This window comes from Pelobates fuscus, chromosome 1 (genome assembly GCF_036172605.1).
Source record: "Pelobates fuscus isolate aPelFus1 chromosome 1, aPelFus1.pri, whole genome shotgun sequence".
NCBI classification, from domain to species: Eukaryota; Metazoa; Chordata; class Amphibia; order Anura; family Pelobatidae; genus Pelobates; species Pelobates fuscus.
The window spans coordinates 311,482,782-311,503,190 of NC_086317.1; the positions used below are offsets into that span (position 1 = coordinate 311,482,782).

The window sequence follows — 20,409 nt, forward strand, 5'->3', positions numbered from 1 at the left end:
TCTATACAAAAAAATGCTACATTGTTTAGCTTTCAAAAAACAAAAAACTAAACTAGCTATGCATCTCATGTTTCAAATAAATATTTGAACTCTATACTGAAGAGGCCACAGGGACACAGTTTGATTTAAATCAGAAACTTTATCTACAGATTGTGCTAGCTGAACCTACAGCAAATTTATTGAATAGCAGCTAAAAAAATAAAACGATTTTTCTATATCCTGTTCTATTCTGACCACAAGATAAGCTGCATGAAAGTGCTGTGACTGCATGCTTCACGCCCAGTTTCCTCTGTAATATGTTTTGAGAGCAATGCACTCCAGGATAAATTAAAGGGGATGTTGGAGAGTCAAAAGAGAAGGACCAACTGCACAAGAAGCATAGAGCGGAATTAAAAACAACACATTTTGATCCAGCAGGATGCCTCTATTTACTGGTTACAAGAGCAAGTTAAATTACAAACATATACACTATACATTGTCTCATTAAGGTTCTTCTCCTGACTAAATCAGCATTTCAACCAATGTAAGTGGAATTTTTAAGGCAGCCCTGAGGTCCCAAAATTAAGTATCACTTTTCCGTCTTTCTTAGTCCTGTTATCTAATAACTGCAAGGAAGCACAAAAACCATTGGTGATAACCATAAGAGAGCTATGGTCCATGTGTCCTATTTAGCTGCTGCTTTCTCTCAGCAACAGAAGTGGAGATGTCTGACTGAATTGCAAAGAACCTTGTAAACAAGAAGCAGGAGGATTCCACAGGGCTGGCAGCAAACATGTAGGTAGAGATAGGACTGACAATGTCAGAATGTGTCTGACAACGACATTTATGTACTGATGGAGCTGTCTGAGATGATGGATGCATAAGAGATGTACAATGGAGGATCCATGAACACGTGTGAGGGGAGATGTATGTGTTTCAGAGAAGTTGTGTGTCATGTTTGATGGTCCTGTACGCGTGCAATGTCATGCTGTATAAATATCACAGGCCTATTTATGTGTGTGAAAGAAGCTGCATATATGTTAATTGGAGCTGTATCATTTTTTTTTTTGTCAATAAGCATGCTAAATGGAGGCTACATATGAGAATGGGTGAATCTTATGGAACATGTATGTATTTTATGGCTGTTATAGTAGGGTGACAGGAGTTAAACGTGTTATGGAATTTTATTAAAGACACGGAGGCTCATATTATGCATAACTCTTTCTTTATTTCCTCAGCAGCAAAGATAGAGGAATATAAATATTGTCAAAAATGAAAGAAAAACTGTATAGGCATAACGGGTAGCCAATCACATGGTAGAGGAAGTGGCTATATAAGTCCTGTGTCTCCCACAATCCCCCTCTTTCTTTGCTGCTTCCTCAGACAGATAAGTACTTTTTGTTTCTCTCTGACTCAAATTTGATGATCGTTTATTTGTATGATATTTCATTGTATACTATTTATGATTGCTTAATTACCTGTTACCACTAGCGTTCCCCCTGGGACCCCCTTGGTGCTTTTCCCCCCCTACCCGGGGATTTCTGTAACCTGCCTTTTCTATCCCCCTCGTGCTCCCGCACGACTCCCGGCTCTGTACTTTTGCCGCAACCGCTCTGTTGTCGACCGCGGCTGCGCACGCATCCCTCCCCGCTCGCGGGCGGGCTCGGCGGATCGGGTGCACGAGCCCCTTCCCCCGCCGGGCGCCCAGTCGCGTGCGCCTTCCCTCACGTGCGGCGGCCATCTTGGGCGGACCTCGATCCTTCCCCTGTGCTGCCGTGCGGTCACCTTTGCTTTGCCGGGTCCCCTGGGAACGCTAGACGGTCTGTGTGTTTCGTTTTCTGTGGGTTACTCAACCCTTTGCTCTTCTCACCCACCTTAGTGTCATTTAGCAGTATTTAATTGCCCACTGCCACTTTGCAGCATGCAGGATAGGGAGGATGGGCCTGCGGGTCCCCCTGGGGACTTCCGCTCAGACAGCGCTGAGGGCGCTATGGCCTCCCAAGAATTTCAGGCCATGCTGGAAGCCACTATGGCCTCCTCCATTCAGAAGGCTATTGCCTCGGCCATGGGAGCTGTTACTACTTCATTTTCACAATCGATGCACTCCCTGGTTTTGCCTACTCTGGCCTCCCCCGCCCCTACGGGCGTGGGGTCCCCCTCCCCTGCTCAGACTGTGCCTGTAGCCCGTAAGGCGAAGGCCAAGTCAAAACACGTCGGCTCCCACTCCTCGATGCAGGTTTTACCTGCCATGACTGACACGCTTGAGGCGGTCACAGATGGCGCGCACCCCACGCGCAAAAGAGCCCCTGGCCGGGCTAAAAAGGCTAGATTATGGAAACGGGCTAGAGCCCTTGATGATGGGTCGGATACCGACCGGAGTGTGGAGGAGGAATCCGACTATATGGAGTATGACTCCTTTGGTGATGATGATGTGTCTGGCGAGGATTTGCCCCTTACGGGCGCTAACCCATCAGAGCCCTCCGCCAAGACCCGGGGTCCAGTCTTAGGCCCCTCCGGGGTTGACAACACTATTCTTGATCCTCAGGGTAACCCCCTGTTCGACCCAGACGACCTACGTCACCCCCGGTCCGCTGAATGGGTTCCCCCGGATCATATTGCCCAGTATGTGGCCAAACGTATCCGCACACCCCTTTCCAAAGAAGGCCGCAATAAGCTGCGGGCCGAATGCCCTCGCCCTTCTCTCCCGGGCGCTGCGGGTAAAACACCAGATATTGACCCACAGATTGCCCAGTTCCTGGGTAAGTCGGGCTGGAAGCCCAAAAAGGGCCTTGACAATTCCCTGAAGGGATGCCAGGACAAGATCCTGGACACACTAGGGCCCCTCTCGAAGCTCTATGAGCTTCTAGATACTGCTAAAACTGGGGATTCAGTTTTGGACGTGGACGTGGCCATTGGTTGGGTCCAACGGGCCATATGCTTGCTGGGAAACGCCAATACGGCGATATCTGCGGAGAGACGTAAGGCGATATTACTAAAAATCGACCCTAAACTGGCCACTATGACTGTGGCGGAGCCTGACCCGACTGAAGAGGGTTTACTGTTTGGCACCTCCTTCGTTAAAGACATGGGGTCATATGTCAAGACCTTCACGGCGATTGACAAGGCGCAGGCGAGCATGAAGCGTGTGTTCGCGCCTAAGGTTTTTGGAGGGGCCGAGCGTAGCAGGAACCGTCCACCCGGCCGGGGTTTCCGAGGCGCATTTCGCGCTACCAGAGGTTCCTTCTTTCCCTCCCGGGGATTTCAGGACCAAAGAACCCCTCCTTTCTTCCCAGCCAGAGGTCGGGCTTGGGGCTCCAGATACCCCCGCAGCGGTGCCACCAGCAGACGTCCTTACGGTGAGTACCCTTTCTTCCCCTCCCGTTCAGGTAGCAGGGAGACTGGCCTTATTTTACCGAGAGTGGGCACAGCTCACCTCGGATGCTTGGGTTCTGCAGTGTGTAAAGGGGTATCGCCTAGATTTTGTTTCAATGCCTGTCCAGTTCTACTCCCCCAGAGAACTGTCCCTTCCACGGGAACAAGACGAGATGATCTCCGCGGAGGTCGGAGAGATGCTCTCCAAGGGCGCTATAGAGGAACTGCCGTTCGCCGCCAAGGGCTTTACGAGCAATCTGTTCCTGGTGCCCAAGAAAGGAGGCGGAGTTCGCCCTGTAATAAATCTTCGTCCCCTCAACGCCTTCCTACGTTACCAGCACTTCCAGATGGAAGGTATTCACTGCCTCAGGGACCTTCTGCGCCAGTCGGACTGGCTTGCCAAACTAGACCTGAAAGACGCCTACTTCACGGTCCCCATTGCTATAGAATTCAGAGATTATCTCCATTTCACATGGCACGGGCGGCGTTGGCGTTTCACCTGCCTGCCTTTCGGTCTCTCTTCGGCCCCTTGGTGCTTCACCAAGCTTCTGAAGCCTGTGGTGGCGTTCCTCCGTACCCGAGGGGTTCGCCTCATTGTTTACCTGGACGACATTCTGATTTTGTCCCAATCGAAGGAGGATCTCCTTCTACACCTAGAATGGACTACCACCCTGCTACAGAAGTTGGGTTTCCTGATCAACTGGGACAAATCGGTCCTAGATCCCGCCCAGTCCATAGAGTTCCTGGGGTTCAGAGTGGACTCCGTCCAACAGTTCCTGTTCCTACCAGGTTCCAAAGTGAAAACCATTCAGAAGGAGATTCGAAGAGCTCTGCGCGTCGCAGACTTGTCCATCAGACAGCTGGCGAGAGTAATTGGCCTTCTCGCGGCCTCTATTCAGGCAATCTTCCCGGGCCCACTACACTACCGGGCCCTCCAGCGACTCAAAGGGTCACACCTTCGGTCAGGTCACTCCTACGAGTCTCGGATACGCTTGGACGCAGAGTCCAGAGACGAGTTGGTGTGGTGGTTAGCACACATGGAGGCGTGGAATGGGAGAGCCATCTTCGGCTCCATCCCGGACGTGGTGATCGAATCAGATGCCAGCTTACACGGCTGGGGTGCTCGTTGTGGCGACGTTTCCACAGGAGGCAGATGGTCCGACGTGGAGAAATCATTGCACATCAACTGCCTAGAGCTCCTGGCTGGAGCTTTCGCGATCCGCAGTCTTACCCCAGGACGGGCGAATTGCTGCGTTCTCCTCAAGATGGACAATGTATCAGCGGTCCGCTACATAAACCACCTGGGGGGTACGAAGTCCAAGATGTTGGCAATTCTGGCGAAAGACTTCTGGCAATACTGCCTCTCCAACAACGTCTCGGTGACAGCGGAACACATCCCGGGACTAGACAATTCGGGAGCGGATTGGAATTCCAGACACTTAAGAGACTCTGGAGATTGGCGTCTACACACTTCGGTGTTCCGAAGCCTGGACATGTTGTGGGGAAAGTTCCAGATGGATCTGTTCGCATCTCGTCTGAACACTCAGCTGCCGAAGTTCTTCAGCTGGAGGCCGGATCCGGCAGCGGTGGCGACCGATGCCTTCCTTCAAGACTGGCCAGGGGGCCTGCTATACGCATTCCCTCCATTCAACATGATAGCTCGCACGATCTCGAAATTGGTTCGCCACGACTGTTGTGTAGCGTTAATCACCCCGCTTTGGAGATCTCGACCATGGTTTCCCCGCTTGATGGAGTTGTCGATCGATTATCCTCGGTTGATTCCAATCTTCCAGGACCTCCTTCTGGACCCGGATGGGAACCCGCACGAACTAGTATTGCAACGCCAGCTACCACTGATAGCATGGTTCCTTTCAGGGGACCTTGGATTGTCCCAGGCGTTCCGCAGACAACTCTCCTACTCCTCGATAACGCTTGGGCCCCAGGCACTCGAACTGCCTATCGGGCTTCATGGAGATCGTGGTCTGGTTGGTGCTTGGAACGGGCAGTGGATCCCGTATCTGCCCCTTTGCCTTTGATCCTCGAGTTTCTCACGTCCCTGTTTGACTCGGGCAAGGCGTACCGCACGATTAACCTCTCCCGCTCGGCTATCTCGGCCGGACACAGGGGTTTGGATGGTTCCCCTGTCGGCAGGCATCCTTTTGTGTGTCGTCTTCTCAAGGGTATCCGCCTTGCGCGCCCTCCTCGGCCTCGCTTCTCTGCCTTTTGGGACGTTAACATAATGTTGCAGTTCCTCTCCTCATGGTACCCTAATCAGGAGCTGTCTTTGAAACGCCTGTCATCCAAGTTGGTGATGTTACTCTGTTTGATCTCTTGCAAGAGGGTCTCCGACGTCAGGGCCATGGATTGGGACGCCATTGCATTCACCCCTGAAGGTGTTACTTTTGATATATCCAGGAGGACTAAATCTGCATCCAAGTCCTTTTCGTATCCCAGGTTTCCTGGCTGTCCGGCGCTCTGCCCGGTGGATTGCCTCAGAGTTTATCTGGATGTCACGAGTTCCCTTCGCTCTGCTGATCTACACGATTTGTTCGTATCTTTCAAGTCGCCTTATCGTCCGGTTTCTACACCTACCCTGGCACGTTGGATACGGGAATTATTATCCTCTGCGGGTATAGACACCTCTGTGTTTACGCCCCATTCTGTACGGGGAGCGATGGCTTCTAAAGCCTCCTCGGTCGGATGTCGTCTGGAGGATATCATGCGGGCGGCAGATTGGTCCAGTGAATCGACTTTTAGAGATTTCTATTTCAGACCTATTGAACACATCGCATCTCGAATAGTTGCACAGCTTTGAACTTGCATAATATGAGCCTCCGTGTCTTTAATAAAATTCCCAGATTTTACTAGTAACATGACGTAAAGTCATGATTTTATTAAAGACACGGAGGCGAGTATTATTCCCTCCCGCCCTCCCGGTGTGGAATGGGGATACGAGATGCTTGAGACTCTACGGATTTTTTCCTGTTCAATAGGTATGTATTGATTATGTATCGATTAGGTATTGATTATGTATGTTTATTTATATGATTGGATGGTTTGATACATCTTTTATGTTCACTAAATTATTTATCCTTTGTATTTCAGAATCCGGTTTCCTTGTTTGTGACTCCTTATGATGCTGTTTGGTAAGTCTACAGTTTTGAGTCTGGAAATTACCATATTTCTCTGTCTTTTTTTTTTTTAGCTTGATGTTGTCGCATTGTTCCTGTTTCCTGTGCTGATCAAGTAGGACATCGTTTCTTCTTACCTGGTCTTCGGTTTTCGCAAGAAAGAGGGGGATTGTGGGAGACACAGGACTTATATAGCCACTTCCTCTACCATGTGATTGGCTACCCGTTATGCCTATACAGTTTTTCTTTCATTTTTGACAATATTTATATTCCTCTATCTTTGCTGCTGAGGAAATAAAGAAAGAGTTATGCATAATACTCGCCTCCGTGTCTTTAATAAAATCATGACTTTACGTCATGTTACTAGTAAAATCTGGGAATTGTGCACCTGCAATGGGAATGTAAAAGGTAACTAAATCTGTTTTCAACGAAGCATGGGATAGTTGAGTATAACATAAAATATGAGCTATGCGTCAAGACATAGAAATCGTATCAAATTAAGGGAAATAAGGCCCTGGGTTTTGTGATATTGCTAGGTCAAATGAACATGCAGTTTGCTTTACAGCACACCTTCAGCACTACTTTGGTGATCGATTTGCTTTAAGGATTTATTCTGTGGCCATATTTCATACTGTAGTACGAAAAGCGCTTTCTAAAATAGGTTTGACAGATTTCTTCAGCATTAATCACTTATCTCATTTTACACATTATAAACAAATAGTACATTCAAGGTGTTTTCTACGTTAATATTTCAGATTTTAGGCACAATAGTAAGAAAATGGTCTAATCTCTGTTTTATATTTGTTGATCACCACCTGAACATGGCTGTGTCACTTTAGTTGTGATAGCTGATTGTTTTCTCACCTTGTACTATACCCCAGGGGTATTGCCGAGCTTTCACCATCTTGTTTCCAATTTTGACTTCCTCCATGCTCCCAACCACTGCAAATGGGAGTTGTCCCTGAAACAATATATAAGCATTTACTATAAACATATGTCTGCCACTGGTGTTAAACACCATGTATTGTTAATCAGATAAAGACGAATATGGAAAATTATTTTATTAGAAATATAAAAGAAACCTTTACTTTCATAAAAGTGGTAATTTTTTAAACTCTTCTATGAGACTTTTTGTCTAGTTATAAACATTTGTCTAAATGTCTTCTTAACGGGGTTCATTGACAAGGCACCGTATAACCCATCTACGCTAACGTTGATCTAAACTGTACAAGCGTTAGTGTAAGCAGTCTTACATTCATTGAAGAGTTGAGTTTGCTAATGCTCTCATCATCAGTAGGGAACTGGTAGATCTGCACTCCGTTACTGACTAATTCACTCATAAGTTTAGTCTTAAACTTGTGTAACTCTGACTTGGATATCACATCCGCTTTAGCAATGACAGGAATGATGTTGACCTGTGGAGAAAAAATAAATAAATAAATAACCAGATAAATTAGCAGCTAGCATGAACTCCTGTCTACAACAACACAGAAACCCAGTACAGTGTTAAGGCGACTAGCAATACTCTAGCTTGACATAGACAGCCGGAAGTGTTGAAATAATCTCCCGGGTCCTTTTTGGACCAATCAATAAATACCATATTGCTGGAACTGTAGTGTTGTGGAATTGTAATATTACATTACTGTGAAAAGAACCGGTAAAAATTAATTAAAAAAGAGAGCTACTAATCAAGAGGCCAGTGACTTCCCTTCTTTGGTGAACCAGTTGTCACGATTCGGGGAACCCAACACGCTAACACACACACACACACACACACAGAAAATGTGCAGTACCGGACCTTAGAGTGGCCGGGCTAAGCACACACAGAATAGTCAGGAGACAAGCCGAGTAAGGGGAACCAGAAGACAGAAAAACGAGAAACAAGCCGAGGTCAAAGGGTAGGAGAAAGTCACAAAGTCAGATTAACAAGCCAGAGAGTACGTAACCAGAAACACAAGATCAGTATCAATACTAGTAAGCAGAGACCACAACAGGGCACTGAGAGACAGGAAAGGTAAGTATATAAATCCGCGAGCGGCGTGTCAAGGGGAGAGGACGCCGCTCGCTGACCGGTAAGGGGACTAACTGTACTAACTAGTTATTAATAAAATCCACACCTATAAATCTATCCAGGAGTAATTCCCCTGGTGGGTAAAAAGTGGAAGCACAATACAGCAAATGTAAGATGCCGTGTAAAAATACAATATTTCTTTACCCTTATGCATATAAAGTGCAAAAATATGAAGGGAAAAAGTGCAAAAGGAAGCATGACACTTTTCATACTACAAGCGTTTCCTCATAATTTCCCTGGTATAGCTATCTTTTCTTGTGTTGTTGTCTCTCTCTTGAAATTGTTGATAAAGCAAAATTTTATAAAGAATACATTGCAAAAACAAAAGAGTGATCAACAATGGAAAGACAATCAAATCAACATGATTGTAAGCTAGTTTGGGAGAGCTCTTAACATACTGTTCCAGTATCATGTCAATCAGGTTTTATTTCAATTTAGGGTTTGTCTTGCTTATCTATTGTACAGCGCTATGGAATGTGTTGGCACTATATAAATAATTGTAATTGTACTGGCTATTCAAATGGAGTAGACAACATATCCCATAATGTACAACTTGTCAGGGATCAATAGTTCCCATCTCTGACCCAGCTTGTTATCTAGTTAGATAATATTCTTACGTTTCCAATGCTGTTCAGCTAAAACATTTGAAATATGATAATCTACTGCTAGAAATGGTTCTTTTACTTAACATGGCCACCATTAAACATATATTTATTTTAGAGTCTGTGGTGTACTGACTACCTCTCCAACACACTCTAATGCTGAACTACAAAACTTATAGTTTTGGCCTCTGTAAGGGAAAACGGTATGTGGATAAAATATAGCATAAAGCAAGCATGTCAAACTCAAATGCTAACACGGGCCAAATAAACTAGGTTTAAGGTTATGTGGGCCACAAAAAAAAAAAAGTTTGACAGAACAACACAAACTAAAATTATTTGTATCATTCTCATGCAAACAATATGTAATTCTGGGTATGTATATATAATTCACTCAAAAGTTACTTACTATGCCCCACCAATCTAATACACAGCCTCTCGCAGACCCCCTCCCCCATGCTAATACACTGCCCCCTTCCCAAGTCTCACAGTCCCCCAATCTAATACACAGCCCCCTCTCCCTCCACTCTAATGTAATACACTGCCTCCCCTACCTCCCCCCAGTCTAATACACTGCTCTGCCTCCCATCACTCGTATTTAATACACGCCCCCCTCTCTCCACTTTAATTTAATACAGTACACTGTCTCCCCACCCAACCCCCAATTTAAAACACTGCCCCACCTCCCACCACTCTAATATACTGCCGACTCCCTCCCACCACTCTAATACACTACTTCTTCCCTCTCATGACTCTAATACACTACTTTCCCCAAATTTCATACACTGCCCTCCTCCTCCCTTCCCCCAATTTAAAACACTGCCCCACCTTCTTCCCCCAATTTAATAAACTAACCCCCATTCTAGTAAACTCTAATACACTGCTCCACCTCCTCCACCCCAATTTAATACACTGCCCTCCCCCGAAATGTAATACACTACACTACAGTAAGGTTCTCCCAAGCCCCTTTCCCCCTACCTTAAGCAGTCTTCCAGTCCAGCCCTGCATGATCTTCTCTGCTCAAGCAGGCCACACGCTCTTCTGGCACTGTGAGCAGCAAAAAAAGGGGGAGTGGCTGGCCCGCTCAGCACGCAGCCAGCCACTCTATGCACTGTAGTGCTGCCACCAGATATGACTCCATATGATAAAGCAAGTGATCGGCCACAACCCACAGGGCCACAGCACAATGCGGTAGGCCAGTCCGGCCGCGGGCTGCGGGCCGCAAAGATACCCATTGTGGGCCGCATGTTTGGCATGCTTGGCATAGAGGGACAATAAGAAGTGTTAATACAGTCCTTTCACTAGTAAAGATATACACACAAACCGAGCAATAAAAAATGTGCGGGAGACACTGTAATGTGCAGACAGCAGAGAGCTAAATTCACATTGAGGGAGAAGAGGCTGAACAGCAAACAAGGCCGAGACTATTGAATATTTTCAATTACAATCATTGTAGCCTGTGGCAATTTGGCAAGTTTGTGACTAATATAATTTATTACACCACCAGGGTTACTGCAGTTGTGTATCTAAACAATGTCAAATGCATTGTATTGTTTTACTGTATATTCATAGACAACTGCATTAAAAATAAGCAAACATAATTGGATACTCTTTTCATCTGTACTATTGTCTTGATGAAGAAAGAAGTTAAAGTGCCTAACTAATGTTTCACTTAAATAATGTTACCTATAATAGTAGTGAACATTTATTCGCATGAATAAATAATTATGATTTTAAATGAACACAAAAATGTACTCCTGACACTATTGTGGTTCAATAACTATTTACATCTCCGGCCCCCCTATCTTTACTTTAAAAAGGTGATTTTACTTCCATTTTATCTAGCAATGCGCCAGTCTCACCATGGCTGGCTCCGCCTAATTCCTCCCCGCCTCCATGGCCATAGGAAAGCATTGGGAGGCTATTGAGCATGCACAGTAAAACACCACGATGCACCAATCAGCATCTTTTCATGTAGATGCATTAAATCAATTTGATCTAAAAAGGTAGTTAGTACAGTGGTACTTCTGTTTACGAATTTAATGCGTTCTCCGGGACGTTTTGTATTACAAAAAAAATATTTTTATTGTATTTGTTGTTACATTACTATTCTATTCATGCACATTTACCTACACTAAAGGCATAAACACTTAAACATTATAATTCAGGGTTAACAAAAAACACATAATAACCATTAATTGATAGTGAAATTGAATAATAGTTGCAACTGCAGCCACAGTTGCAAGTATTATTTGCTAGTTTAATAAACAATAATAAATTGCAGCCAGTTAGCAATAACATAAATGGAATAAATAACATAAAAAAAATCTAAAAATAATCCAGCAGATGTAATGATAAAGCAGCACCTAAGTTTTAACTAGTGGCGTCATGTGCCTGCAAATGATAAAGCAGGGAACAAATGTAAAACAATCCACAGAGGTTTCAAATTCACACAGATCTTCTCGCTGAGTGGCAATCAGTTAAGAAATATAACTAATGTATTTATGGCAACACATTACATTGAGCTAAAATTCACAAAGCTACAATGCAGTGACTAAATACCAACTGCTATCCCCCACTGCAGCTTACTTTCATCTGGCTTCCAAAAGGCATATTGTTTGCTGTAGCGATGTGAAAAGAGGATATGTTTCATCGCTTTTCAAAGTGTCTTTTCGTGTTAACACATGATCAGAACAAACACCACAAACACGACCCCTGACTTGACATGTACAAGCAATGTTAACAACTACTCGTTAATGAGTCGTTCTCAATTACACCGCTGAGGACAAAAACACACTGTAACTAAAATAGCAAACATACAAATACCTGAAATGTCAGTTTGGACATCTTATAGAAACACAAACTGTTTCCCAATGGAGTATTAGGTTAATTACACACCTGTCATCTATTATTATAATCAATGCATTTGGCGGTCTGTAACCTTCTACCTTTTGGCAATTTAACACTGTGATATCAGCCAACTGAGGATGACATTGATAGATTAGCAATGAAATCACAGTTTAGACCCAGTGTTACACAATAGGCAGTGTTACACAATAGCTCAACAAAATCGTGTTTCAAGAATTACTCAAGGATCTAGAAAACGAAATGGATTAAATGTTACCTTGCTGTCAAGCTTTTTCATGGTTATCAAATCAAGGGACTTTAATGAATGGCCGGTTGGAGCGACAAAGTAGAGACAAGCGTGTATGCGGGTATCGTGGTATCTGTATAACAAACGTTTGATTTTCAACTCTTCTTGTAGGTAGGCCTCAAACTGTGTGTCAATGTAGTCCACAATGGGCATGTAGCTGAAAGAGATTGTTTTAATAAAATGGTTTTAAATAACAACTTCTTTTCCTGTTTTTTTTTTTTATGCACGCTTATTTCAGAATCTTTGGGAGGGGTTGGTATTCTATTGGATTGACAATCATAACAGGGATGTATGAAAGGTTATACTTGATCAAACTTTATAGAGTTTTTTCTCCTTATAGTAATATGTTACTGTCAGTATAGGTAACCTAACACAAAGAATAAGGTCACACAAGTACAGGAAAAACAGTAGATAGTGGTATTACAGGACCTTAGAGTGGCTGGGCTTAACATGCAAAATATAGACTATAGAAATGTCAAATAGCATGCCAATGTCAAGGGCAATGGAGACACACTAAATCGATAAACCAAGCCAAGGTCAAGGATACATAGAACAGAGTAGTGGAGACAAGCCAAGATCAAAAGCCAGGAGGTATAGAAAAAACACGCTCTTGAATAACCAAATTGAGAGCAGGGCATTTAACAGATGTACAGCTCAATTATTGGTAGGTCTGGCCCGGCGTTTCCCAGATAGCCATGCTCCCAAAATGTGTATTGGTGTTGGCAATGACAGGATAACATGATAGCGTTGGTGTGTCTTAATGATATCATTAAAAAAGTTGCTGGGTTATAGCAACTGGCACAGTTGTCTGAGGGTGTGAAACTGATGTGGTGCTTACTTGTAGCGGTACGGGCAATAGGTGAGTGCTGTAGAGAAAATGTATGTATTGTTGTGAATTTAGGTAAACACAGCTGTTATGGAAAAAATAAATATCCATGCTATGGTTATAGCTTGGCTATTTTAGCCTGAATTTTGCAATTCAGTTTTCAATGTATTACAGTTCATTGCTTAGTGAATATTGCTCTATGTATTCACAAAGATGACTTGCTAGTTTTATGCAGAATAGCATACCTTTCGTGTGCCTTTTTTGGCATAAGTTAAAAAAGAAAACCTGCCATGATTTCTAGATACAGTTCTAAGCAAACAGTATTCACTTTAATAAATCAAAATATGTTCAGCTAGAATGAGAGTCATAGTGTGAATTTCACGCGTTATTAAGAAGATCTACGACACATTAGAAGAAACGGGAAAAAAAATAGAAAACACAAAACCATTGTGATCAAACAATGATAACAAACCTGTCTTCTTTGTTTATCTGGTCTCCAAATCCTACTGTGTTTACAATTGTTAATTTCAAAGACACATTGCTTTCTTGGAGGTCATATGTCTGTGCGTTCAGCTTGACAGAAGGCTCAAAATGTGTGGATTCAAATTCTTCAAAGTTAGTGTTGAACAGTGTGTTAATTAATGTAGATTTTCCAATGCCGGTTTCACCTACATAAACAGAAAACCAAAAGAAACATCAGGATGACATGTAAATGTTTAATCAATGGCTTGGTGGCTATGAATCCAGTTTACTAGAATGTTCAGACAAATAGATCTACAACAAGGACAAGCTATTTTGAGGTGTCGGAAATTTGTTATGCAATGGCCACTCCCTGCAGTTGGCTCCATTTTAAAGTAGAAATAAATAAAAAATAAAATAAAAAATAAAACACAGAACACAATCTTCTTCCTATTTCCTGACCTATTTCTGGTTATACATAGATACCTGTATTCCCAAATAGAGCTGTTGATTAATTACAAAGATCCATGAGCAAGATATTTGATCCATGGTTCAGAATTCAAGTCCTAAAATACTGGCCATCCCTAAAGTTAACTTGCCACTTTAAACATGCGTAAACATATTTCCGGTATTTCCGGTGACAGTGTGTGAATGCATGGGTGTAGAGCAGTGGTTCCCAAACCAGTCCTCATGGCCCACCAACAGTCCAGGATTTATGTATTTCCCTGTTTTATTCCAATGGAGATACTAACAAAACCTGGACTGTTGGTGGGTCTTGAGGACTGGTTTGGGAAACGTGTAGAGTGTCTGTATGTGTGTAAATGTAGGGGTGAATTTTTTTGGATTGTTACTGCATTTGTGTAGTGTGTAAGTGTATGTCTACGTGTGTGAACCCCAGGGTTAATTTGTTTGCAGTGTCAGAAAATGCAGGGATGCATGTGTGGCATGCCAGTGTGTGTGTGAAAGCAAAGATGTGTGCATGAATTCAGGGGTGAATTTGTGAAAGTGTCACTGTATATATGTTAAAACCCAGTGTTTATGAGATAGCACAGCCATGTATTTGTACAGCATGCCTGTGTGAATACAGGAATGTACTTTTGTGGAGTATCAGTGTATGAGTGCAGACCTGTATTTGTATGGCACTTCTGTTAGCATGTTAATGCCTTGCCACCATGTCACTACCCAAACACCCATAGGTCATTAGTCAACCTTTCCCACTTTACTTATGTCAATCACCCTGCCTCTTCTATTAGGGAGTTCTTACTGTGGAAGGTCTCATTTGTGATGTACCGTGGTGTGAGACAGCCACAGGAAGCTGTGCATCAGTAAGCTCTTCATGATGCTGACATACTGGCTTTATTACCAACATGCTTCGGTCTGAACAGAGTAATATTGGTTGCTCTGTTCCTGTACTCCCTAGCAGGTGCTAGCAGCCATGTTACAGAGCTGCCGCCCACCCCATGTGTTCTCTATTAGGGGTTAATAAGTTTGTAGGGGCAGGGTCAGATTAAGAGCCCAGTGGGCCTGGTGCTGACCATTATGATGGGGCCTAATTACAGAATCTTATCGACCAAAAACACTAACACAGTCATACCTCTCAAGCGTCATGTATCTGATGGAGATGGTGCTGGAGGGAAACTCAAATGATGCAGCTATAAGAAAACACATGCTCTATGCTAATCTCTCTCTAATTTATGCTTTCATGCTTCAAGTAAATTCATACCCCCCTAACAGCAGTGTCCAGTGAAGCGGGAAGTCAATGGGCGGGGTAATAGGGTGGGCCACTGACGTGAATCACGTGACCAGAACTGCCAAAAGGGGCGAACATGCCCAAAAAAGGGGGTATGTCTGTCCAAAGAATTGGAAGCCCAGCCTGGCATCAGTGTCTTTATGTACCACAGTGTCAGTGTCCCCATGTCGCCCGGTCCCCATGTCGCCCAGTGTCTCAGTGTCCCCATTTCTCCCAGTGTCCCCATGCCTCAGTGTGTCCTGTGTCGCTAGGATACTAGGGGACATTGAGAGACACACAGTAAGACCCAGGGACACTGAGACACTTGGGGACACTGGGAGACATGGGGGCACTGAGACACTGGGAGACATAGGGACACTGAGAGACCCGGGGACACTGGGAGACATGGGGGCACTGAGACACTTGGCGACATGGGGGCACTTGTGGATACAGACATGGGGACACTGGGAGACATGGGGACACAGACACTGGGAGACTAGGGGACACTGGGAGGCATAGGGACACTGGGAGACATGGGGGCACTTGTGGACATAGACATGGGGACACTGGGAGACACGGGGACAGACATTTGGGGACACTGGGAGACATGGGGACAATAAGGACACTGAGAGACATGGGGACACAGACACTGGGAGACATGGGGACACTGAGACACTAGGGACACTGGCTGGGAGACATGGGGACACGGGGAGACATGGAGACACTGCGTCCCAATGTGTCTCCCAATGTCCCTATTTCTGACACCGTCCCCATGTGTCTCAACATCCCCATGTCTCTCAGTGTCCCCATGTCTCCCTGCTGCTTTTCCCCCCATCCCTCACTTCCCTGAGCTGTAGACTGTCTCTGCAGGCTGTGAGCTGCTGTCTGGACTCTCTGTGCTGTGTAGCTGCTCCCCCGCGGATCAGTGAGTAGAGAGAGGCAGGGAGGGATATACTGTAACTTCCTATCCCTGCCTCTCTCCACACACACACAATGACACCTACTGGTTGGTGCTGGTATTGCAGAATAATCTCTGTTTATACTGAGAAAAATATCTTTATTTGTATTGCTGGTATTACTGCAATACCGGCACGGCCAGGCAGTCTCAAATACCAGCTGTGCCAGTAAAATACAAGTCAGGTGGCAAACCTAAGAGTAAAGTGTAAAAAAAAAAAAAAAACTTTAAAAAAAATATATATACATATATATATTTTTTTTTAATGGGCCTATTCCATGGGCCTGGGCCTGGGCCTGGAACTGCAGCTCCATCAGCCCCTATGTTAATCCGGCCCTGTGTAGGGGTTTGGAAAAATACCCTTTTTTTTTTTTTATCGTACGTTTTGGGCTGATGTGTACTATAGTCATTGCTATCGCCCAGGAGTAGTGTGTGTTTGAGCGCAGAACTTAACTTTGTATGTTTGTCTTTAAGAACATAGACTATTCACAGTTTTGTAAGGGTTATAAAAATGGTGTGTGGATATTCTGAAATTCAATATTAGCCAAAATGAATTGCCTTTGAAACAAAAAACAAAAGCAAAAAAACCCACACAATACAAAAAACAATTTTTATTCTGAGATTCACAGTCACCTTTAAAAAAACATAACCACAAATATTTGACACAAGTTTACACAAATACTTACCAATGCAAAGGATGTTGAAACAAAATCCCTGATTAACAGATTTATTGACTAGCTGGTCTGGTAAACTATCAAAGCCAACATGACCGGAAAGTGGTAAGGAACGAGCATCACCATGCTGCAAGAAAACATTGGATTAATATTATTTATTGGGGCAGTCTACGCATCACACAGTTGTAGTGGTTATGGTGCTGTGTTCTTGGGCAGCAGGTGCCGCCATCCAGTTCGGAATCAAACAATTTCAGCAGTTTGACAAAAACCAGGGATCCCCAAAGCACCTGCAACCCAGTCTCTAATCTTCAGAATTGATAATGAAGTTCTAACTCCTCTTTAGGAATCAATTTCATCCACAGTTTGATGACACCGATTGACTGAGCATTAGATGATAAGGGGTAAGATATTACCATTTATCTATATATCAAGAAATATCCATAAAGATGTACTATTTTGCCTACTATTCGTCACAAGTTTAACCCCTTAAGGTCCAAACTTCTGGAATAAAAGGGAATCATGACATGTCACATATGTCATGTGTCCTTAAGGGGTTAAGAGGGTAATCCTCAGTTTAAAAGCTTCCTGAAATGCCACTGTTTTCCACTGATCTGAAGCATGTCCCATAGTCAGAAAGTTTAGAAATTGGGTTAATAACTTTGTGATTAACATTGTGAGGCAGACAGACAAGCCTAAAAGGATGGATTCCTCGAATGCACACTCCACAAAGAAGAGTAGGAAAAAAAACCTATTTGCTTTGTATGCATTGGCTGTTGACTTAGAAAGCAAGGAGAAAATACAGAAAGATATTTTTTTTTCTATTACTGCTGGCACCTGGATACTAGAAGTTAGGGGGGGGGGGGGGAAATAGTAAGATCCATGGACTTTCACTTCACTGAGAGCGATAAGGGAATGATTGGATCACTTGTTTTCCAGGTGGTAAACTTGATATATTTTGAAGGTTTTACCTATTTTTCTTTCCCTCAATCTGAGGGGTGTGTTTAGCTAATTGGAATTATAGGTGATTTATAAAAATCCCAATATTTTCGTTTTTGTCTTTCTTTTTTTTTTGTAAATCTGTTTTTATTGAGAAGTTGTTCAAACAGTCAAAACATACGTTAGGAAGATTTGCATTTTGGGACACGCAGGTCTCCAACATATCATCAGTTTGAGGATACTATTTACATCGTGTTAAGGTTCTAGACTAGCTCGAGGATCAAAGCTGTAATTTGATCCCCTGGTTCTTTTGGCTTGGTAGCCGAACCTTTTCCATGTCCCTCATTCCGTACCTCTCCAAGGGGCACAGAGCATCTATCTCCGAAACTAGTGTTCGTTCTCAATTTGCGATCCTGCCTTATCCGTTAGTTATGCTTTGTGTTCGGAGCCTGCGCTGCCAATGTTTAGCGTTTTGTCGTCCCCGTTAATCTATTATGCGTCAATTAGATATGTGTGCCCTTTTATTTGGTCTATTGGGGAAGCGGTTGTTGCTTTCATTTGGGGAGTTATGTAAGTGATATCTAGAATGGTCAAAGGTGGTGTTTCGTTTTTTTATTTCATACATTATATGGTCTACCACTCGCAAACAAAACATCTCAAATAAAGCAAATACCTCAAGGTTCTATTATGCAAACAAATATGACTAAGTTCACACCACCAAATTAAATGTAGAAATGTGCAGCAGTGTAAAAGGTTATACAGGGGGCAATCACTTTTTCACAATGTTAGTTATGTAAAACATACAAGTACATTAGACTCAAACTTACTTTAAATCCATCTCTAGGATCACGGATTGGGCTCTGAGGAGATCTCATTCCAAGATTAGATTGGTAAACCTGCAAGAAACAAAAGCATACATAGTTATTTAATAAATCTTATTAAAATGATTCACTATCCAATATGAAACTTGGCTTTCAGCTTTGAAAACATAAAACTCTTCTGGGAGAGTTCATACCCAAAAAATGTTTCATGGACCTATGCTGAAGAGATATTAATGCGTTAGCTTAAATATCATGCAACCTAACCGCTTTGCGATGCAAGATGGAAATTTTACATCATGCATGTCCTTAATTTTGGTCATTAACTAAGAATAACTCGAGGTCGCCACAATCGTGGCAATTGTAGGGTTAATGCTGCTGCAGTCGGCCTCAGTGTCCGATGCAGATAGGAAGCAGCCAACTGCGCGGACCCTGCACATGTGATCGCTCTGACAGCCAACTTCTTATTTTATTTTAATCGTTCCTAACTTATGTTTTTAATTTTTAACATTAAAGATAACCCTCTAACCCTATGCTCTAAAGGTTTATGGACTCTATAGCTTTTTTTTTAATGTATAGTTATATGCATTCCCCCACTGTGACAGTGATGACGTCATTTTGGCGGGAAATTCTAATTTTTATTGCAATTGTATGTTCCCTATATAAACAATGTCTGTCAGGTCCTATTATTTTATCAGTTTCTACTTGAGGAAGCCTGTTGAGGCAAAACTCATCTAGAAACTTTTTATATATTTCTGTGATTAATAAAGGAATTTTGGCTACCGGTATATTCAAAATTGTTGCCATATTCCCTTTTCACTATTATTTTATCTATTTTTGTTTATTTATTTATATTTTACTCTATTATTTACGTTATTTTTATATCCTGATCTGACGTTATTGTTTTATCTATAAGAAGCATTAAGCATCCTTAGGTGGGGATTGTACCACCACGCATACGCTACACATCGAGCAGTGAGCCTGCTCAATATACCGTGAGTATATTTTATACTTCTTTTATCATTTTAAATAGAGATACAGGGAGCACTATATTTTATTTTCTTCATTTCGAGCTGGACTATTCTGCCGAAGTATACACCCGAAAACCAGAGAAACTCTACATATCCTTGAGTCGGGATTATTCCACTTCATGCACTTCAAACCAGAGCTGGATTTCAGCTCTGGATATTGTGAGTAGTTCCTTTATAATATCCTAGTATCTAGTATACTTATATACTGTATCATTGGAGTTTTCTCTCTCTTCTGCTTCTCCCTTACATGTACCACTAGATAATCAGTCTTCAACCGTGAAGATACGCCCTACCTGCTATCCCACAAAGATTCCTTCCTACTGTCGTGGATTACCTTAAATTTTGGACTATTGCTGAATTACTTGGACTTCCATATATAAATATAAGTATTATTTACACTATCTGTTTTTAGGCGCACCCTTTTCTCTTCTCTCTCTCTCTCTTACTATACTTAGCCTGAGGGGACTAGAGGGGACCCTTCTCCTTACAGGTGTGCTGCCTATATCCTACTAAGCTATATTTCCTGTGACATATAAGCGCTGACCCTCTCTTCTGATCATTTTTTATACATGTGCTGCACTTTTGTGTTCAGTGTGAAGTGCAGGGAGACGGATCGGTTCAGATCTGCTTTTTTTTTTAAGTACAAAAACAAAGTTTTTAAAAGTTCAGAAAACA

General features: G+C 43.1%; 1 protein-coding gene across 2 annotated transcripts in view; it reads right to left on the reverse strand.

Annotated features, from left to right (window-relative positions):
• Window positions 1-20,409, reverse strand: part of SEPTIN10 (septin 10) — a 61,176-nt gene that overhangs the window by 21,306 nt on the left and 19,461 nt on the right. For both annotated transcript variants that reach the window (XM_063458699.1, XM_063458708.1), the window contains exons 2-7: window positions 18,713-18,781; window positions 16,962-17,076; window positions 13,605-13,800; window positions 12,277-12,463; window positions 7,736-7,897; window positions 7,347-7,443 (exon numbers count right to left, since the gene is read on the reverse strand). In XM_063458699.1, coding sequence (XP_063314769.1) covers window positions 7,347-7,443; window positions 7,736-7,897; window positions 12,277-12,463; window positions 13,605-13,800; window positions 16,962-17,076; window positions 18,713-18,781 — 826 coding nt within the window. The remainder of the gene's footprint in view (window positions 1-7,346; window positions 7,444-7,735; window positions 7,898-12,276; window positions 12,464-13,604; window positions 13,801-16,961; window positions 17,077-18,712; window positions 18,782-20,409) is intronic.